We start from the raw sequence: 23,253 nt of genomic DNA, 5'->3' as shown, positions 1-23,253 counted from the left end.
GAGAAGAAGAAAACGAAAATAAAGATAATGAAAATGAAGGACAACAAGTATATTATTAATATCCATAGTATATGTACTTTATTATTTCATATAATTATGTTTTGCTATATATATATTACATACTAACTATCATGTTGAATAGGATGGCCAAAATGATTGCATTGATGACGTTGTATATAGCACAACTCTACTTAAAGAAGTACATAAAATTGAAAATGAAGCAATCAAAATGAAGGTAAGTATGTTTGTGAAATTCTATATATAGTTATTACTTATGAATTTAAATGTAGTGTGAAAACAATTAATTTATGTTGAATATGTTTGATGTAGAAAAAAAATGGAAAAAGTACAGGTACAGTAAAGTGTAATTGGGAAAAGTGCTACAGTCAATGTACGTATATTCTAAATGCTATGTGTATGTGTGTGTGTGTATATATATACATAATATGTGATATATATCATGTTAAGTTCTATATGATTTAACAAGCTCGAGGAAGAGATGTATTTGCTTATCGGTAGGATGTGAGGAGGAGCATGAGGAGAGAAACTCTACCTTTAAAGATAATGAGGTCTCTATTCACAATGAAATTTGGATCAACTGGGCCACAAAAAGGAAAAAGTAGAGTTCAATAGTGAACGATTTTAAGGACCAAGTTTTAAACTGCTTTCACAATGACTTTAGTATATTCAAGTTGAATAGAATGTTCTATATATAATGAAAACACATTAGAATATTATTGGAGTAGCTAGATATGTAATCCCAATGATAAAAAAGAAAAAGTTTTCTCGTTGGTTTAATAATAATAATAATAATTAAAATAACTAAGAAAGTCGTGTACCCGGTATACGACTTCCATACACTCATTCCACGTTGGACTAGTCGGACGATCAAATGGTCCAGATGCTGATGTAGAAGTCGTGTACGGGTACACGACTTCCATTGAAAAATCCAAAATCACCCTATATTTTTACAATAGTTTGCCCAAATACCCTATATTTACCATTTCTTCTCAACCTACTCTATTTTTGTCAATAGTTTGGAAAATAACTATATTTCTAAAAATTACTCCTAAAAAGTTATCCCTCAATTTTTCCTTACCTTTCTCCCCTCTATATCTCTAAATTTCCTCCATAACCTTAATGACGAGTATCTCTGACGAATTCCCTTCTCCCTTATGTTCTTTTCTGCCCAAGGGACAAATAGCTCCGACAAAATCGTCCAAGGAAGAACAGGTATATTCCTTCTTCACCTCACCAGCAAGGTGGTTTACAATAATAGGAAGATGTCCCATCATTCTTCTCTTTTTTCATTCTCAATTGCGTAAGAGGTTCTCTCATGAGTTTATGAGTCCGCTCAAGCAACCCAAGTAGCCCTTGGTCTTGATTGTCGTATCTTGTGTTTCTATGAATGTTTCTTAAGTGAGTCGAGAAGAGTTTTTCCAAGATTCAATATCTAACAAAAATGCCTACATGCAAGCAAGGTTTAATTTTCTCAAGTTTTCTTTGAATTAGTGCTTACCTACTGATTTTGAGATACGATTTTAATTATGATGCTATTTATTTACTACTGTTGTGCCAATAAGTTTATTTGTAATTAATAGACCTAATAATTATTCTTGGAATCATTTTAGGCATTTCATCTAGATTTACCAATTTCATTAGATAAGATTAGAACTGGGAAATTTTGAGTCTCTTATAATGAATAAATCTCGAAAGAAATCTGAATATAGTACACATCTAACTTAAATCTCTAAACGGTTAAAGGAGATATACGAGTCTTCATTGGTAGCCTGGTTTAATTTGTCTTCACTTTGTGTTCTCTTTTGAATAAGCAAAATGTTTATATACTTTAACCTTAATCCAAGAACCAAACTTAACAAACTTAAATAATATGAAAAAGATGATTTCATAACCATTTTTCATTGAATTGTATGATGTTGTGCCTACTAACAAACCTGGTTTGATATGAGATTCATACAGGTAATTACTAGTATTCGCGATATCAGTGTTCTTCTGAGGTTATGTTCTGCATGAGAAGATTTAAGGAGCCATTTAATTTCTACGGGTCACAGGTGATTTGAAGTTTATGTATGTACCATGGCTGAAAGAGATTATGCATTAGAAATGTGGAGGCTTCTTGATCTATAAGCACACCTAATTTAAACAAAGTAGCTTCTTCATCATGTTGTTTGTGTCAAATCAGGTAAAAAAACCTAATAATAATCCTATTTTGAAGTGGAAGCTATTGATTCTATACATTTGTGCCTTGGTACACACCTAATTGATAGGAGTCGTAGATTCACTTGTGTTACCTGATGGCTAATACTGACACTGAAACTGAAACCTAACTTGTGAACCTAAAATTTGCAAATTGTTAGGTGTTTTGAAATTTAATATTTTTTAGAGACTGTAGGATTTTTCTTTTAATAGTATGTTAATTGAAAATTATGTATTTTCATTTTATTTGTAGGAAAAGAGAGTAATCTTGTTGTTTTTCTTACATTTCTTTCTTGAGAACTTGAAACCGATGCTTAGGTTGGAGGATTTGGTAGGTTCTAAGAAATCGTTGTTGAATGTTTTCCAATTCGGTTCACATTATCCAAAGAGGGTCATGGTTATTGATGACTGTTCAAAGGTTTTGGAAGACAAAGTGTTAGGCCCTGATCCAGAAGAAAAATGACCTTTGCTGGAAGATTGATTTCAGATAAGTAATGAGAAGTCCTGAGAGAAAGGATGCAAAAAGAGAGTGGGATGACGCAAAGAGAAATGCGTAAACCAAGATTCTATCACGTGAAGGTAGACAACGCGATAAGGGTAACTAGCGAGGAAGGCATTACATTGGGAGCGAAGAGCAAGGCGTTTAGAAGGATACTGCGAGAAGAAGTGCATGCTCCTAAGAGATTGAGATGAGGAAATAAATGTCTTGTCAAGCGACATGACAACTCGAATGTGGGGAAGGAAACAATGGTGACTTTTCAGAAAGAGAAAAAGACAGTCAAACAATTAAGAGTTTGACTTCACAAAGCAATAGGGTGTGTGTCTCAAGGAAAAGTCAAATTGTCATTAACGATTAGGTTACATGTCAAGTTCTGATTGGTAGCATAACATAGTGCATTAATAAGATGACACATGTAAAGCATGGGAGTGACCCTTGAAGGTGAAAGGCAATAGGGTAGAAAACGAAAAGAAAAAGGGAGTTTTCTACAAAAAGAGACTCTAGTTTTCTGATGAAAGTAAGAGGAGAAGATTCTGAATGTTGAACGAATGGTTCCTTCAACCAGTGGACGAAGGAAGAAAGTCAGAAGCCGAGAAGGAAGAAGTTGAGGCTAAGTATCTTCTATGGGTGACAAGATGAACTATATGTTTTATTATGAATGCTACATTGTTTACGCTGTTTCGTTTTACAAGCATTGTTGAAAGTAATAAATGTGATTTACAAGCGTTACCTATGATAAATCTCATTTCATAAATATTTTCTAAAAATAAGCGTGAGATATGGATGTTCTTCAGCAAAAGGTTAAATGTTTTTCATGAATATGAGTTTTCTTCGGAATGTGATAAAGCGTGATTGATAAACGGTTGTGAATGGTTAATCAGATTCTAGTGTGATTTCTAAACTATTGTTATGATCCTGATTATGGAAAAATGATGTTCTATAAACGTTATAAGTTGAGTATTCTTTTCTCTGTGGTTGTATTTATAAGATATTTCACTAATCTATGGTAATCCATGTTGAGGGTAAGCAGTGAGTTATTGTTCCCTTATCGTATTCGCGTGGTTGTGTGAAATGAATCTAGCGTATGGTGTTATAACGCTCGCTGTGTAAAGTCCAAGTAAAACGTTGATGGAATGATGGTTGCATGACTTCCAGATCTGAGAATAAATGAAAGTGGCGGGACGCTGGTGGAAGTCTTAGGTAACTCGCATGATACTGGCCGTGAGAGTGAATCCCAGATTTAGGCGAGGGAAAAATACCCAGGATTCAAAATTATGCTTGTTGTGAAATGATTTCAGCGTATGCTGTTGTAGTGCTCGTGTGATTATTGAACTATTTTAGATCATGATGTGTGTTAACTATTCGATGCGACGTACTTTATCTATTGTGGCTTGATATTATTATCATTTTTTTATTCTATGTATTTTTGCAAAAAGGTTTTCTTAAAATCGTCGCTTGCTAAGTTTGTTGACTTATGTTTTAAGTGTTTCCTCTCCCTAGGTTGTCTAACATTGAGTCCATGTGCATGATGGTTCTGAGGCATTGTAGCCTAGTTAAGGAGGGAAGACAGAGGTACTCCATAGTCTTACAAGGTGCGCTAACCATGACATTTGATCATATGCTTAAGGAGTACGTTGGTAAGCGAATAGCTCCTTAGTGTGGATGACCCGACTCATGAGGAAGGCACATGCAATATCCAGGTTGGTGAGGCCTAACCCAGTGAGTCAGAGAGCCAAAGAGTCGAGTCTAGGGGAAGCTAGCCCTTAACGCAGTTTGCTAAAAGAGGTAGTTGGGCAACTTAGGCAGAGGAGGAAGTCCCATCTTTACACCTCTAGGTACCCGCTACAAGAAGCAGCATTTAGTAGAGAAGAAAGTAAATGAAGACTCTGGTGACTGTCCTTGGGTTGGATTGTAGAAGACAAAAGGGAAAAAGGATGTAAACGAAGTTGATGCCCCTAACCACCGCTACAGAGAGTAGCATTAGGCGGTGGATGAAGGAAGAAATGTGTGTTGCACCTTGGTGGGAAGAAGAAGGATGTGAGAATATCAAAGTTAGGTTTATTTTTACATAAAGCAAAGTTGTCAATTTTAAACTTGTACTTCTGTAAGCAATAAGTTAATAAAGAGAAGGAGTTTCAAGTTATTCTACTATGTTATTTCTTAAGTGTTTCTGTTGTAAAAGATTGAAGGTCTCTAAGGCTCAAATGGAAGAGCTTCACGAAGAGACAAATAGAAGAGTTTTTCTGCTCATTAGGTGTTTGGCGACTATCTCGCGTGAGGTATGCATTGAATGTCTGGGTGGCACACCCCTCCCCCCCCCCCCCCCCCCCAATTTGGTTGCATATTGTGGCATTTAGGGACGAGGCGTGACACAAAGACCAACTGCATATTCATGTAGTTCTAATATTTACTCTTTACTATGCTCCTCAAGCAAAGGTATGAAAATGTTGCCTCATTTCTAATTTATTTTTAAATAAAGAAATGAAGATCAAGACTAATTGAGTGCTTAATAATGTGATATTTCTTTCAAATAGACAACAAATGCAGTCTTTGTCCTCTATGTGGCAAGGAATGTTGCATGCAATGTAAGGGGTAGTTATTTTGAGTAATTGTAAATAGACGTACGTGCCGACTTACTTGCATACAAACACCTACCTTTAATGTTTATTGTTTTTGAAAGCTAACCGTATGTGTTTTTCCTTATAGAGAATTTGATGAGAGTTTGTTGTGATAGATTTTGGAATTGTTTTATGAAGATGATGTGGTTGATCTTCCTCCTGCTCCTAATGCGAGTAGCTATATGATGTCAGATGTTAGTGCAATCTTCTATAATAAGAGAATATTTTTTGATTTAGTTAAGATTTATCAAGAGTAAATATGTTTACATTGTATTTGTGCTCTGTGGTATTTTGCCTGATTTTTTTACTTATACAACTACATTGTATCTGTGTTCGAGGAATTTTCCATTGTAAAGGGATATACTCGGGCAAAAAAAATTTAGAAAAATTATCCAGCAGGCGGTTTTGCTATAAATCAAATTATTTTTTGGATTTGCTATTTTTCTGTTTGCTATCCAATATTTTGCTATTTTGACGGTTTTCTTTTATATTTATTAGTAATAAAGCAAGATGTTGATACTTTAGCTCGTCGAGGTTTCTCTAGACTTTCCTTTAAGTAGTAGTCGCGATTTTCTTTATGATTCATTTTCACTTGTTCGTGAAATATAAGTGTATTTATACATTTCAATTTTGCATTTTGTTTTAGATGTCAAACATGTACTTCTTGTTAGTAAATCCCACACCCAAAATCAATCAAATAACTCATATGAAACTATTTCTTTCATTATTGCAATTTCTAAAGACACAAAATACAAATCATATTATGGTACACAATGAACTCTTTTGGACCAGTATCAATTTATATCTCTAAACTATGTGATTGTATTTAGGAGTCTTTTAAAAAATATAACAAAGTGATAAAATATTTACAATGTATAGAACAATTCCGAAAATGGAAAAAGCTCATAGGTCCACCATGGAAAATACCAAAAATGTCTCGTCAACCACGTCGTCAACAACGCGTGTAATATATTTGATACACGATCGTTCATATTTGGCTATTGTTTGGTACACGATCATTTAGATTTCGTCGTTTAGATTTGGATAGTCAAATCTAAACAATTTATTTTTTAAATTGTCTGTACACGATCGTTTAATTTGATTACACGATCGTTTATATTTAATTACACAATCATTTAGATTTAGGTAGCAAAATCTAAATGATTTATTTTTTAAATTTTATGTACACGATCATTTGATTTGGTTTCGCAATTGTTTAGATTTATTTTTTTGTACACGATTGTTTAGATTGGCTAAACCATTTTTTGTAAGATTCTTTTGGTACACGATTGTTTAAATTTGTCTGCACGGTCGTTTATTTTTTTGTACACGATTGTTTAGATTTGGCTATCTCAATCTAAACGATTCTTTTTATGATTTTTTTATACAAATCGTTTAGATTGATTTGACTACCCAAATCTAAACAACGTTTTTTTTCAGTCTCTTAAATTCAGTACATGACCTTGAACAACCAAATAAAAGTTTGAAAAAAAATAGCTAACTTTTATATTTGATACACGATCTTGGACAAAAAAAGAAGGGAGTGAAAGACGATGGAACAGACGAAGAGGGGAAGAAAGACGGAAGGGCAAACCTGGAATATTTAAAAAATAGCTAACTTCATGGGCTTTGTTATATAGGTCGTATATATTTTACCGGTTTGTTATATTTATGAAAATTTCTCTTGTATCTATTTAGACTCTAAACTCTAAACTAATAATTGTATCAATTTAAACCCCCAACTTTCATAACCGTATTCAAATAAAACATAATTGTGGTCGGGTTTAAATTGATGTAATAGTGTAAGTTCAAGATCTAAACTAATACACTCATGAAGTTAAGGGGTCTTTTAAAAAATATAACAAAACGACAAAATATTTACGTTGTATAAAAAATTTCGAAACTGAAAAAAAAAACCCAAAGGTCCATAATGGAAAATACAAAAAATGCTTAATCAACCTTGTCGCACTACAAGAAACCTAGCCTTTAATGTCGGTTTAAAACCGACATTAAAGGCCTTCAATGTCACTTGGCGACCGACATCTTTGTGAGCGTTATTAAAGGTCTTTAATGTTGGTTGGACTTTAATGTCGGTTTATAACCGACATTAAAGACATCTTTAATGTCGGTTTATAACCGACATTAAAGACATCTTTAATGTCAGTTACAAACCGACATTAAAGGCCTTCAATGTCGGTTATAAACCGACATCTTTGAAGGTGTTATTGAAGGCCTTAAATGTCGGTTAATTTTTAATGTCGATGGATAACCGACATTAAAGATATCTTTAATGTCGTTTATGAGATATCTTTAATGTTGTTTTTCCACCGACATTAAAGATGTCATAAAGATTCTATTTTTTTAATTTGTGTTTGTATATATCTTAATTTATTTTAATTTAATCCAAAACGTCGGGAAATTTTTTTGAACAATTCGAACATCATTGTGAATGTTTAAGCAAAATATTATAAGGAAAAGAGTAGAAATAAAATATTTAAAAATATATATATAAAGGAATTCCCGACGTAAAGAAACGTCGAGAAAAAAACGTCAAAAAAGAGGTTTTTCCGATGCTGTACCAACACGGCATCGAGAAAGCCTCTCCCGACGCCTTTCTCCCGACATTCTTCCCGACGCCGTTTCGTACGTCGGGATATCCTTTTCCGACGTACTTTTCATTTTTGTCGACATTTTTTGGCGTCGGGAGTACCCCCGTCTCTTGTAGTGCGACATTAAAGATGTTTTTAATGTCATTTTTAAACCGACATTAAAGACACATTTAATGTCGTATTTACACTAGTTTTTATGATGGCAAAACCGACATTATTTGGCTTGAATTATATATAATAAAATGCAATTAAATAAACAACCAACAACTGTAAGTGAAAACTAAAAAATATAAAGATAATATATAAGATCGTGATTAATAACCAATGTATATGTACAACAAAAAGTTCCTCCACTAAATACATATTCATATTTGTGAATGTAGCAACCTCAAATTCAAGGACTAACAATTAAATACAGAACATCATTCACAAAATGAATAAACATACAAAAGTACTCATCAAACTGTTTCAATTCACGAAGCCTGCAATACAAGAATGGGTCAAATAATCAGACAACAGCTTATAGAGTTCATCTTCAAAACTACCAAACAAGCCATGTCTGAACGGTTTTTCTCATATTTCTTTAGAATCTACAAACTCAATTCAATAATAAAATAAAAAAATCAAAATAAACACAAGCCAAAGGATATTCTCCTCCACAGATAAAGAAATATCACGCGCGTAATATATTTGGTATATGATTATTTATATTTGGCTATTGTTTGGTACATGATCATTTAAATTTGATCGTTTAGATTTGAATAGAAAAATCTAAACGATTTATTTTTTTCAATTTTATCGTATAATTTGATTACACGATCGCTTACATTTGGTTACACGATCGTTTAGATTTGGTCGTTTACATTTAACTACATGATCGTTTAGCTACCCTAAATTTAAACGATTTTTTTTTCAAAATTTGGTACATAGTCGATTAGATTTGGCTAAAAAAATTTCAAGATTCTTTTGATACACAATCGTTTAGATTTGTTTACACGATTGTTTATTTTTTTCAAGATTCTTTGGTACACGATCGTTTAGATTTGGTTACCCTAATTTAAACGACGTAACACAAAGAGAAAAAAGACGATAGAAAGAAATCAGATTTGGTTACCCAAATTTAAATGATGTAAAAAAAAAAAAAAAGGAAAAGAAGAAAGACGATGAAAAAAATCGCAGCGAAAAAAAAAAGGAAAGAAAGAAAGACGGTAGAAAAATCATAGCGGAGAAGAGAATAAAGGCGAAAGAGTAAACCTGAAATATTTAAAAAATGACTAACTTTATAGATTTTATTACACGAGTGTAAATATTTTAGTAGTTTGTTATATTTATGAAAATTTCCCTAAAATTAATCTATAAAGTTTAAGTTGATACAATTATTAATGGGAAACTTACATAAATGTAACAAAACATCAAACTATTTACGACCCGTATAACAAAGCCCATAAAGTTAACCATATTTTAAATATTTCAAGTTTTCCCTTCCATATTTGTTTTGCGATTCATCTTCCTCATGCGATTTCGTCTTTCTTCTTTCTTCTTTCCTATTTTTTTTCTGCAATTTCTTTCCATTATCTTTCTTATTTTTCAATTTTTTATTTACGTCGTTTAATCTTTTTATCGTTTTTCTTCTTTTCCTCTTCTTTTTTTTTTTACTTTTCCATCGTCTTTTTACTTTTCCTCTTCTTTTTTTTTCGCTGCAATTTCTTTCCATCGTATTTCTTTTTTTTTACGTCGTGTACAAAAAATAGCAAAATCTAAAAAATTGTGCATAAAGAATCTGGAAAAAAAACCATTTAGATTGGAATAGCCAAATGTAAACTATCGTGTAAAAAAGTAAACAATCGTGTAAAAAAAATAAAAGATCGTGTATAAAGAATCTTAAAAGAAAATCATTTAGATTGGAGTAGTTAAATGTAAACGATCGTGTAAAAAAAAAAAGATTGTGTATAAAGAATCTTGAAAAAAAATTCATTTAGATTGGAGTAATTAAATGTAAACCATTGTTTTAAAAAAAAAATAAACGATCGTGTAAAAAAAATAAAAGATCGTGTATAAAGAATCTTGAAAAACATTTGGATTGGAGTAGCCAAATGTAAACGATCGTGTAAAAAATAAAGTAAACGATCGTAAAAAAAGTAAACGGCCGTCTTCTAAATTAAACGACACATGAACTTTTACTAGCCAAACAGAGATGAAGGGAGAGATAGCAGAGCTTCTCTCTCAACTCCTCAAGCCGGCGGCCATTACGGTTCACAAACTTCAGAGAAACTCAAACAAGTGTCATGGAAAACCTTTGCGCTTCCCCTGAAAAAATTTACTATACTCAACAACCAAATTTATTCCAGCTGATACTCCCGCCAACCAAGGAAGATCTTCGATTATCTCAGGCTATTAAGGTACATTTACAGAAGTCGTCAAACTCACTCTCTGTTTTCTGCTTTGCATTGCTTTCTTTCGCAGCATGTCTACACTACGACAGCTCCCTCGCTCTTGCACCATCGAAAAAAAAGACTTTGTTCTATCAGTGGACAACCGATCACGTGACTTCAAACTGCTTATTACGGAGGTGGGGCCATACAAATCTTTCTCAATTGCTGTCACTTTGGAATCTCTGGAATGGTTAAAGTCGTCTTTCAGAACTCTGTTGGATACTCCTCGTACAACCAGATTCTTCTTGGAAAAAAGATTTGAGGATTACTGCCTGTGGGTCCAAAAAACATACAACAGGAAAGGCTACATAGCTGAAATTTATCGAGTAGACGATAGAGGAAGGAAATGCTGTATTCTTGTCCCTGAAGGATCAGAAAAATCAAGTTGGGCACAATTTGTCAGTCTGTTATATGGAAAGAAGGATTCGTCCTAAAAAACAAACTACAGAACTCTTCTAAACACCAAAATGAAAGACGGCTTCTCTAGCTCTGATTCAGGGGACGACACAAAGAAGAGATCCTATGCCGAAGCGGTTATCAAAGGCAGCTCATCCGATGAGGAAACAAACTCAAGGACCACAAATATAAAGGAAACAGGAAAGTCCAACACTAACTTCTCTTTTGAATGGGAAAGAACAGTGGTCCTTACTAGAAGATTTTTTCATGATGATTGGGAGAGAATAGTGGAGAAGCTTAATGAACAACTTGATAACACTGTTAGATACAAACCTTTTCATGCTGATAAAGCGCTGATTTGCTTCAAAAATGAGGAACAAGTCAACCTGATATGTAAAAATAAAGGTTGGACCACAGTGGGTCGTTTTTATGTCAAGTTCGAAGAATGGAACCAGAAAACCCATGCGTCGCCGAAAGTCATCCCAAGTTATGGAGGATGGATAAAGGTGCGAGGAGTTCCTCTGCATGCGTGGAGTTTAGAGAGTTTTATTCAAATTGGAGATGCATGTGGTGGTTTTATTGAAGTGGCAAAAGAAACAAGGGAGCTCACAGATATCATAGAAGCATCCATCAAAATCAAAGACAACTACTCGGGGTTCATTCCGGCGTTCATCAAGCTGTTTGACAAAGAAGAACACAGTTTCATTGTACAAGTTATAGTCAAAACCGAAGGGAAATGGCATCGGGAGAGAAGTCCTAGTATCCATGGTACTTTTACTAGAGAAGACAATGAGCAATATTTCTTTGAATGGCATCGCCAAAAGGTTTGATGAATTTAACATGAACAGTGAGCAATATTTCTTTGAAGACAATCTCGCAATCTCGCCGGAAAAAGCAGTGTCCATGGTGGTCGGAAAGAAGGATAACGGTCAGAATTTGGAAAATAATAAAAAATTGGGAGCAATGATGGATTTTTTGAATTATGACGGCGACAGCTGCTCAAGTGAGAAAAGAAAGATGGAAGCTAATGATGACGAGATGACAGTGATTAGCCAAAAAGGAGGGAAGTTTTTTTATAAAGGGGAAAATTCAAAATCAGTTGGGCAAAAGAAAGGCAAAATAAAAGTCTCTTTCGAATCTCCGAAATCCAAGACGATGCTATATGACCCAAAGAGTGCCCCACAGGCCCTACTAAAGTTAAAAAGCCCACTTGAAAGTCCAAAGAAAAAATTGATGAAGAAATTCAAAGAAGAAATCAAAGGGAAAAGCAAAAAGGTGTACAGAATAAAGAGCCCAAAAACCAATCCGGACTCCCAAAACGAGAAAAAGACAAAAGGAAGTGGGCTAAAAATTCAGCCCATTGACGATGTAAAGGGGCCAAACTCATTCAGTCTCACAGTGGACCTCGGGCCTTTATCACCCTTCTCTGATGAATTTTTATCCAGCCCAGATCAATTATCCATCTCACAATCGCCCACATCTCCAACACATTCTGATCTCATAAAAGACAGTATTGAGCAGCTTCTAGTTTCTGAGAATGAAGAAAAAACTGAAGAAGAAAAAGAGGAGGAGAAATCTGAAGAAGAAAACTTCAAGGAAAAATTGATTGATTGGTTAAAAACCAATAACCTCAAATTGGCACCGGTGGACTGGGACATTAACATAAACTCGGCCTCAAATGCTTACATGGAAAGCTCTCCAGCTGGGAATTTTGAAAAGGGGAATTCTAAGTTTAAATGAAAATTGTAAGCTGGAATACTAGAGGGTTAAACTCTCCCTCAAAAAGAGTTCAAATAAAAAATCTTCTTTCCCGCTATCTTCCTGATTTTGTGATTTTAGTTGAGACCAAACTTACTGTGGTTACAAAAAAAATTGTTAAATCTTTGTGGAGCTCTATTAGTGTTAAATGGCGTTCTTTAAGTGCATCTGGAAATTCTGGGGGTATCATTATAATGTGGGACGATCTCAGATTTAATGTTACTGATTTCATTGAAGGAGAATATTCTTTATCCATTAACATAAACTTCCCTGATGGGCCTTCGAGTTCGGCCTGGTGGTTGTCGGCTATATATGGGCCTACGGGTGGTCGAAACAGAAACTCTTTTTGGGCTGAACTGCTGGACCTAAAAAACAAATGCTCCCCCACTTGGCTTTTAGCGGGAGATTTCAACGTTGTGAGATTCTCCTCTGAGACTTCTGCTTAAAATCCAAGTAAATACAGTATGAGAAATTTTAACAATTTCATCTCTGACAGCAATCTTATTGACCCGCCCCTCTCAAATGCAAAATTTACTTGGTCTAATCTCAGAGTTCAACAAATTCTCTCCAGAATTGACAGATTCCTTTATACAACCGATTGGGAAAATTTATTTACTGCTCACTATTCAAAACCCTCTCTAGAGTTACTTCAGACCATTTCCCGATTGCCCTTGAATCCTCCATGATCAGTTGGGGCCCTCTTCCTTTCAAGTTTATAAACGTCCATCTGAAAGAGCCGTGGTTCAAAAACAACGTTAGAAATTGGTGGAAAAATTTGAGACAGGAGGGACACCCGGGCTTTTCTTTTATGAAAAAGCTAAAGCACTTATCCGTCATTATAAGAGATGAACAAAAAAAGAATAATCGTCAAAGTGATGAAGAAAAGAGAGCTTGGATCAAAGAAGTCGACAACATAGACAGATTAGAAGCTGAAGGAAACTTATCTGAAGAGCTTAGCCTTCGTAGGACAAAAATAAAAGCTGATATCCTTCTGTACGACTTCAAAGAAGCACAAATTTGGTACCAAAAAAGCAAGAGACTGTGGAACACTGAGGGAGATGAAAATACCTCTTTCTTTCACAAAATTTGCTCTGCCAGACAAAGAAGGAGTATTATTTCAAATATTAACTCTGACGATGGTGTTCCTTGTACGACAAATGAGAACATTGCAAAGGCCTTCTTAGACCACTTTGAAGGAATCTATAATGGGGGTGGAGTGGAAAACCCCTGGCTTATTGAAAATCTCAGTTGGTCCCCTATATCCACTACCCAAGCTCAAAATTTATGTTCTTTTTTCACGGAGGAGGAAATTCATACAGCCCTTACTGCTTTCTCAAACAATAAAAGCCCGGGTCCAGATGGCTTTACCATGGAATTCTTCAAAGCAGCTTGGTTTGTTCTCAAGGATGATATCTTCAATATCTTCAGAGACTTCCACATGAACTGTATCATCAATAAAGCAGTAAATATCACAAATATTGCTCTGATTGCCAAGAAAGAGAAGTGTGCGGAGCCGGCGGATTACAGACCTATTAGTCTAACGACTTCCATTTACAAACTTATTGCCAAAGTCATTGCGGAAAGACTAAAAGAAACTCTTCCCTCAATGGTGGCAGAGAACCAATTGGCTTTTGTAAAGGGAAGACAAATCATTGATGCTATCTTAGTTGCAAATGAAGCCATAGACTATTGGAGAGTTAAAAAAATTCAAGGCTTTGTTATTAAGCTGGATATTGAAAAAGCCTTTGATAAACTAAATTGGAGATTCATTGATTTTATGCTTATGAAAAAGGGCTACCCCATTAAATGGAGGAGATGGATAAAAGCTTGTATCAGTAGTGTTCAGTACTCTATTATCATCAACGGCAGACCTAGAGGTAAAATTCAACCTTCCCGTGGTATCCGACAAGGAGACCCTATATCCCCTTTTATATTTGTCCTAGCAATGGACTATATAAGCAGGCTGCTGAACTCTGTGGGCGAAAACATCAAAGGGGTGAAAATGAATGACAACCTAAATCTGACACACTTACTTTTTGCAGATGATATTCTGCTTTTTGTAGAAGATGATGAGCACTCCCTACAAAATTTAAAGAATATCATCAATCTCTTCCAGCTAGCATCGGGGTTGAATATCAATCTCAATAAGTCCACCATCTCCCCTATAAATATTGATGCTGCAAGAACCGATCAGATAGCTTCTCAATGGAGAATTACTACTAAATTTTTTCCAATCAACTACCTTGGAGTCCCTCTCGGAGGCAAACAAACAACAAAGGCTTTTTGGAAGAACATTGATGAAAAGATAAGCAAAAAACTTGCCAGCTGGAAATATTCCATGTTATCCAAAGGTGGAAAAATTACCTTGATTAAATCTACTTTGGCCAGCCTTCCTACTTATCAACTATCAATTTTCAAAGCCCCTGTATCAACATGCAAAATCATTGAGAAATCTTGGAGAAATTTCTTCTGGAAGAACCCATCCGAGACCCACAAACTGCACCTAGTTAGTTGGGCGAAGATTACTTCTCCAAAAGAGAGAGGGGGGTTGGGCATTAGTCGGCTGAAAGATACTAATTTTGCTCTTCTAACAAAATGGCTCTAGAGATATATCCATGAAGACTCCCCCCTATGGAAGAAAATTATAAATGCAAAATACAGAAGCCAATCTAAAGGGGACATCCCATGTGTTTGCAATCATAGTAGCAGCCGCTCCCCTTGGTTTTCCATCTGCAAAGGATTGGCCTGGTTTCAAAGGCATGTTTCCTGGAAAATTAAAAATGGTAGAAACTTCTCTTTTTGGCATAGCCACTGGCATCAAAATAGTCCTCTTTCATTACACTACCCCAGATTATTTGCTCTCTCTACAAACCAGGACAGCTCCATAAAAGATATGTGGAACACTACTTTGATGGATTGGGATCTAAAACCAAGAAGACAGCTAAGAGATTGGGAACATCCTCTGTGGGCTGAGTTAAAAAACTCTCTAAATGCCAGTTTTTGCGAAAATGGCAGAGACTCTCCAACTTGGGTCCTAAACTCTGATGGCTTTTACTCTGTTGCCTCAGTTAAGAAAGCTCTTCAACAACCCGATCAAGGTTTTTTAGACCTCCAAAACCAAAACACATACAAAAATCTTTGGAAGTCCAGCATCCCAAAGAAATGCAATTTTTTCATCTGGACTCTGCTCTATGATAGTGTGAATACCACCGAACAACTTACAAAGAGAATGCCAAATCTCTGTTCTAGACCAAGCTGGTGTGTGATGTGTAAAAGGAATGACGAAGACAGAATCCACCTCTTTATCCTTTGCCCCATTGCAAAGTCCATCTGGAATTTAATATCATCACACTTAAACAGCAATGTAAACTGTCTCAGTCCAAAAGTTCTATGTACTACCATGTGCAGCTGGAAACAGAAAACCAAAAAGAATATCATTCTCTTCAATACCTATGCCTCTGCCCTTTGGAACATATGGCTGGAGAGGAATGCCCGTATCTTCAATGGGAAAGAAAAAACAGTTGCTGACTTATGGGAAGATATAAAAGCTCTTGCAGGACTGTGGACCAGTAGATCTTCACTATTTACAAATTATCAAGCTACTTCCATAGCCCTAAACCTTAATGCTTTTAGTTAGCTTTTTACTTTGCTTTCTGTCCGCACTCTGTTTTTCTGGGGCTGTTCTCAAGCCCTTTGTCTTTCGTTTTGGGCTCTCCTGCTTCCGTGTACTGTTAATGCTATATTATTAATGAAGCGGGTATGATGATGGTGCTAAGGGGGTGTCCACCTAGTGGAGATGCCCGGGTGCACCTACTGACCCACTGTTTCTTGTTCAAAAAAAAAAAAAAGTAAACGGTCGTGTAAAGAAATCTAAATGATCGTATAACAAAAGAATTAAAAAAATCATGTACCAAATTAAAAAAAAAATCATTTAGATTTGGGTCCCCAAATTTAAACGATTGTGTAACCAAATTTAAACGTAACCAAATTAGACGATCGTGTAACAAAGTTAAACGATGGAATTGAAAAGATAAATTGTAGTTATATCTAAACAATCGTGTATAAATTGTAGTCATATCTAAACGATTGCGTATAAATTGTAGCCATATCTAAACGATCGTAAATATATTACGCGTGCGTCATTGACGGCGTGGTTGACGGAACATTTTTGGTATTTTACACAGTAAGCCTCCAGGTTTTTTCCGTTTTTTGAATTGTTCTGTATAGTGTAAATATTTTGTTCATTTTTTATATTTTTTAAAAGACTTCATTAAAGTAAAGTTAATTTATAAAGTCTAAATTCATAGAATTATTAATTTGAGAATTAAATTGATATAGCTTTTAAAGAACAGAATTTAAATTTTAGTCATTAAGTTTTATCGTTATTATTAGTTTAGATATAAATAATACAAACCCAAAGTTGATATATCAAATATATGTAACTATTGTGAGAGTTTGTTTGCAAGGAGAAAACATTTCCCACTTATTTAATATTAACTTTATAATTATATAATGTAAAACCACAAAGGGTGGAGAAAAAGGATTAAATTAATCTCTCACCTAATTGAAGTTAAATTTGCGAAGACTACTAGTGAGTCTCTTGGAAGCTTCAAGAATGGTTTGTCTATGGCCGAAGGAACTGACTCGGATATACGACTCACCTCCGGGTCCGAATCCCCTCCCCGGAATGGTTAAGATATGGGTCTTCTCTAGAATCTCAGCGAATACCTCCCAAGAGCTTGAACCTGGAAAATGGACCCATAAATACGGTGCATTTTCGCCTCCATACACCTCCATTCCCAAACCTCTGAACGCCTCTATTAGAATCTTCGCGTTCTCTTTGTAGTGATTCAGCACTTTGCTCACCGCCTGAAACTCAATCAATTACGAACCGCCGTTACACGTATCGGAAACATAACTGCTGCAGCCGCCGGAAAATTGACAAAAATATTGGCACACTTCCAATTTTCAGTTCTCAAAATGGGTCCAAATTAATCGATGTTTTCAAAATTTTCACCAACTTTACAATAAAATATCCCATTGTTAGCGCAAACAATTTTTATATTAAACAAATTCTTTTTTGTACGCTTTTGGTTCATACTAATTTTCACCACCTTTTATAATAAAATTGATATTTTTTAAGAAATAATTTTTCTTTTATGAAAATTGAAAAACTCAAATGACATATTTTCATCAATTTCCCAAAAGTGGCGGAGCCACACTTCCGGCGAGATTTGGATATTTAAGTTTTTACTTACCTGGAAACCTTCAGTGGAAAGGCAAGCAAGGCCACCGGCCTGAACGATATTGGAGGCGCCATTAAAACACGTACAGACAATTCGATCGTAATCCTTTACGATCGGAAATCCATTCGAATACGACAGCTCCTTCGGAACTACCGTCCAGCCGAGGCGGACGCCGGTGAAGCCAGCGAATTTGGAGAATGAAGAAATTTCAATTGCGACCTGCAAGAGACAAAAATCGACGATAATCAGCGTTCAATTTGAGAGGAAAATGCAAAGAAAAGAAAAGTTAGGGCTGTGCCTGTTTGGCTCCAGGAATTTGGAAGATGGAGGTAGGACTGCCGTCGGAGATGTAAGCGGCGTAGGAGGAATCGTAGACGATGATGGAACCATTGGCGGTGGCGAAATCAACGAGACGGCGAAGTTGGGAAGCGGAGGCGGCAGTTCCGGTGGGATTGTTGGGAGAGCAGAAGAAGATGATATCGGTTCTGGGAGTGTTTGATAAATCTGGAAAGAAATCATTTTGGGGTGTACACTCCATGTATACTATTCTTTCGTATTTACCGTTTTGCTCTTGTAGGTTCCCCGCTCGTCCGAAAATCACGCTTGAATCTATGTATGCCTGTCCAACCAAAGTCTCTTCCACTAATTTGAGTATTATATCCATAATCAAATAACTTCATTTGTTCATTTTCTTTTCCCAACGTGTAGTAGAAATACTTACGGGGAAAGACGGATTTTGTACTGCCACCGTTACATGTGATCCAAAAAGCATCTGCATATCCATTTATTAATTTAGAGGAGTATACTATATATATCCTATAGAATCTATAAGTGATGTATGTGTGTCTATTTGACGATTTTGTAAATAAATTATAAATACCTGAACACGAGAGATGTCACATTGAGCTCCATCGGAGACAAAGACTTCTTCCCACTTTACGTCCATGTTTTTGTAAAACTTTTCGGCAATCCTCTTCCTAAGTGCCTACACAAAATTCAAAATTGGCTTAAAAAGATGGAAAATTTTAGGATTCCAGTAGCATTTTAGTTTAGGGAATGAATTGCAAATATTATTTATTAGTTTTTACAATTATACATTCAAATTTTCGATCCTAAAAAATTAAGTATTCAAAACTTAGATAATTATAGAAAATTTCAGTTTGGTAAGTATCTTGTTTTTCGTTTTCGATTTTTTTAAATTAAGTATATATTTCCTCAACTTCTAACAATGATATGCATCTTACATAGTGCCTCTACGCTTAACGTTCATAAATTAAAATTTAAAAGTAAAACAATTACCAAATAGAGTCATCATATTTGTATTATTCTATAGGTTTTTTTTATCAATTTAGCCTAATTACTACCGTAATTCTAATTCTAACTATTATCCTTACCCTAACATGGTGTTTCTTTACAGTTTAACGTTGAACATAAGCTGTTGAATTTACCTTTTCTCCCTGCTCGTCTCCGTACCCGCTGTAGCCTTCAACAGTTGATAATGCCATTGCTTGCTGCATTCAAATGATTAACGTTTTCATCCTTTCTATATTTCTAAAACAAAATTCTTATAATATTAAACTTAAATAAAATCTATAATTTTGTTGTATTTTGTAAGTATTTTGTCAAATTTACATTTTTTTTTTTTACCGTAAAACCCACTAGAAATATTTTAAGTAGAGGAGAATATAATTGAAAAAGAAAAAAAGAGTGGTAAAGGGAAAGACTTGAAATGACTTATAATTTTATAAGTCAACCAAGTGTGACGTTGGTGAAGTGGAATAATAGTTAATGGGGTAAAGGGCTCCATTTCATGTGTTGGCATCCCAATATTGACTGTGGGATTTAATTAAAGCACGTTATTCATATTTGAACATGCATGCAATTCAACTTTTCTAAAAAGAATTATTTATAAAGTTCAACTTTTAGGAACTTCAATAATTATTGAAGGCTTACTTTACATTGATTGTGAAAATTTAGTCCTTTCATGAAGAAGATTTATAATAATAAAAAAAATAATATAATCTATATTTCTATGACCAATCATTTTTTTTTCTCATCAATTTATTTTTATACAAAAAAAAATAAATAAAAGAAAATTTACTTTTGCCATCGCAGATGCAATACAGTCCGGTATAGGTTCTGAAGTATCACCTATTCCAAGTTTAATTATCTTTGCATCTGGATACTTCTCAGAGTGTTCATATTCTCGTCTAGATATCTGATTCAAAAATAACATAATCAAAAGTTTCATCAAATAATATTTATTTTTTTTAAGATTTTAATTTTATGTATTTTCAAGATGTTAATTCTTGTTACAAAATGTTTAAACAAAACAGATATAAATTCTTATTATTAATAGATTCACTCATCTTAGTTTTTTTTCCCTTGTCGTTGGAGTTTTTATTGTAGTTAATAAAAAATATTTTCAGTTAATTAATAACATTTAAAAGATTGAAATAATGAATTGAAGATTGGGGTCAAACAATAATTTGGAAGGTTTTATCATTTTGAAAAGAAAATTTGAATAATAATAATAATAATAATAAAAAAGGAGATATGAGGTGGTGTAAGATATATATGAATGGTGAGTACCTCAGGGAATAAATACCCAGTCCTCAAGTTTTCCATATTGACGCTTCGCATGACTTTCGTCCATTGATCTACACGTGTCAACAAATCATGTCACATCAATCAATCACAATTTCACTTTCCCACCTTTTGTTTTTTACATTTTCAAATATATCAAGTTATCAACTATAACCCTAAACACAAAACCCATATTTAATTATCTCAATCTTAATTACCACAATGTATTCATTTTTCTCTTCATTTCAAAAATTTTCAATTTATTATAATCTTTCACCAATATTCAAAACCTTTGGTTGAACCAAAACATATAATTTAGTAATCATTAACAATTAAAGCATCAATTTAGTTGTTGGATCCTCCATTGTTGTAGTTAGATTAAACTCAAAAACTGAACCAAAAAAAAAAAAAAAAAATTGGAAAAGCTAGAGAAATTTAAAGGAAGAAGCTTTGTTATATCTTACCATTTTTGTTTTCCTTCATACCCTTCAAACTGCATTAAATCAACCATTAAATTAAGTCGAATCAATATCTTACATTTTAGCTAAAAACGTTACTAAATACATTTTACCTTGTGGTGTATGGTTTGAATCTACGATAAAAAAATTACTATCATATATTAAATTCAAGTTTATCGATGTATTTCACAGCTTCGCGTATTTGATGAATGACATGAAGTTTAAAGTTTGAGATAAAAAATAAAAAACATCATAATGTATAAAAGTTCGTTTAGCAATCAAACTAACATGGAGTTGGTATTAGAAATGAATGATACCTTTCAACAAGAAGCTTGGTTTTTGGCTGCAAGGAAGTGCATGATGAAACTTGAAAAGCATAATCCAACATTTGCTTCAACATTTTTCTTTCTTCTTCTTATTTTCAATAATGCCAAAATTTTTTACTCTTTATACTTTTCTTCGAATATAATTCGTCCCATAAAGTGATACATATTTATACATATTATTGAATAGAAGTTTAAAGTCAATTAAAAAATTAAATAAAATGAGAAAATTTTCTCTTATTTTGAGAGAGTGACAGAATTGGTTCAGTTCGACAAATGAAATTAAATTTCCTTGTTGGTTCTTGGTAGGTGAACTTAATTTTCTTGTTAGGTTCCACGAAATTACAAAGTTGTTAACATACTCAATATAGAAAATATAATACTTTCCATTTTAAAGACTTTTGTAAAATTATTAAGAAGTTTGTAGGTGATAAAAAAAAAAATTCCAATTGATCCAACTATTTCTTTTTTTAATTATTTTTGTCAATGTGAACATAGCATGTAAGAATTGATCAAAATTTAATTTTAAAGTACAGGTTGAAATATCCATGCTCTCATATTTGTTGGATTAGAAAAATAGTTAAGATACTTAATTACTTTGATTTAATATATATATTTTGCATCATGCTAAATAATCAATGAAAAAGTTATATTTTATTATTTCATTAAAAAGAAAAAAAAAATACATATTTTAGTCATAATTCAAATAAACAACAATATTTATTTGATTGCGATGAGATTAGTCATTTCATTAAGGGAATTGAATATTTCAATTAGTATTATATATATGTCTTCTCTCATATTAGGTTGGCTAAGAATTATACTTAAAATAAAATAGCTATGAATTAATATTTCATCAAATAACTTATAGGATAACATTAAGAAAATTATTGTAAATGATAAAAGTGTTAAAAATATTTATAAAATATATAATATTTTTAAAATTATAAAATCGATAGGTATCTATCAACCATATTTTTGTAAATATTTTGATTCATTTTGCTATTTTTAAAAATACGATTTAATAATATTATCTAATAATTTATTTTAGTAAAACTATTTCTAAGTATGTATATTTTTTTTTATATATAAAATTAATAATAATGTATATGTTATTCTTTTTCTCTCCTATACACATTTCCCTTTCCAAAGCAGTAGTGATTGTTTTTGGTTTGAAAACTTAAAGAAAGAAAGAGATGAAGCCATTCCATGCATTAGGAAACAGCAGCCTCTTCATATTTTAATAATTTTTCTTTTCTTCTATACAAAATTACACTTTCTAGTTTTACAGTACAAAAGCATGGACTTTTTAAACAAAAATATAATTATGTAATCTCGTATGAACGAATATTACACTCAAGCCTTCAACATACATATATATTAATCATTGTTCCCATCTACTTTAGATAAGATATTTATTCTAAAAAATTAAAATAATTTGTAAATTACATACACATTAAAATATTATAATTCTTTTCTCCAATATTCATAGTTTAATAAATGTCAATAGACAAATTGTCAAAAGAAAGAAAATAATAATAATAATATTAGGATATGGTTGAAAATGGTTTAGTTAATTGAAACATTGACAACTAATATTCTTTTCACAACATAACTATTGGAAAAAAAAAGATAATTAAAGAAATTGAGGTTGTAATTTAAATTAAATTTCGTTGATAGTTGTAAGGAAATCGACAAGAAATTTATGGTCGCATTCATAAATTATTGGATTCGCCGGCGAAAATAAGAACAGAAAAGCAAAAAATAATTTTAAAAAATTGGTTTATAGGCCAAATTGGATGCACCATGGAAAATTTACAAAAAATAAAAAAGGTTTTTGAGAAGACACGAGTGTTATTTTCCACATCAAGAATAATGATTCAAAATTCATTTGATAAAATTTCCATGCAGTTCACATCACTTCATTATTGGCCTTTTAAACTTTGTAGACTTGGAAAAGTCTCTCTCTTTTATTTTTATTTATGTCATTTTTGTTATTATATTTAGCAGTTGGTTTAGTTTAATTCAATATGTCTAATCTAAATACTTTTCATATATATTTTCAATGGTAATTTATTCTTGATTTTAATTTTTTTTTATTTATGATTATT

General features: G+C 33.2%; 1 protein-coding gene and 1 long non-coding RNA gene across 5 annotated transcripts; one reads left to right on the top strand and one right to left on the bottom strand.

The window, feature by feature from the left end:
* Positions 1 to 1,118: 1,118 nt before the first annotated feature.
* Positions 1,119 to 4,864, top strand: LOC127148414 (uncharacterized). Its single transcript, XR_007819405.1, has 3 exons — positions 1,119 to 1,233; positions 1,981 to 2,203; positions 4,217 to 4,864. It is a non-coding gene; the product is annotated as an uncharacterized LOC127148414 (long non-coding RNA).
* A 12,019-nt stretch (positions 4,865 to 16,883) lies between these two features.
* Positions 16,884 to 21,286, bottom strand: LOC103485436 (probable LL-diaminopimelate aminotransferase, chloroplastic). Of its 4 annotated transcripts, XM_008443028.3 has the most exons (10): positions 21,137 to 21,286; positions 20,826 to 20,854; positions 20,368 to 20,435; positions 19,877 to 19,993; positions 19,224 to 19,286; positions 18,656 to 18,760; positions 18,497 to 18,547; positions 18,074 to 18,394; positions 17,788 to 17,994; positions 16,884 to 17,398 (listed from the first exon to the last, which is right to left on the bottom strand). In XM_008443028.3, exons 1-10 carry the CDS (start codon positions 21,217 to 21,219, stop codon positions 17,090 to 17,092), a joined length of 1,353 nt encoding a protein of 450 aa, XP_008441250.2. In that variant the 5' UTR covers positions 21,220 to 21,286; the 3' UTR covers positions 16,884 to 17,089. The 4 variants fall into 4 exon arrangements, with proteins under 4 accessions (XP_008441250.2, XP_016899412.2, XP_050937946.1 ...); XM_017043923.2 differs by lacking the exon at positions 19,877 to 19,993; XM_051081989.1 differs by lacking the exon at positions 20,826 to 20,854 and having other exon boundaries at positions 21,137 to 21,269.
* Between the last annotated feature and the right edge of the window lie 1,967 nt (positions 21,287 to 23,253).

This window comes from Cucumis melo, chromosome 3 (genome assembly GCF_025177605.1).
Source record: "Cucumis melo cultivar AY chromosome 3, USDA_Cmelo_AY_1.0, whole genome shotgun sequence".
In the NCBI taxonomy this organism is placed as follows: Eukaryota; Viridiplantae; Streptophyta; class Magnoliopsida; order Cucurbitales; family Cucurbitaceae; genus Cucumis; species Cucumis melo.
Note: the sequence above shows the minus strand (reverse complement) of the source record. Positions and strands in the feature narration are given on the sequence as shown.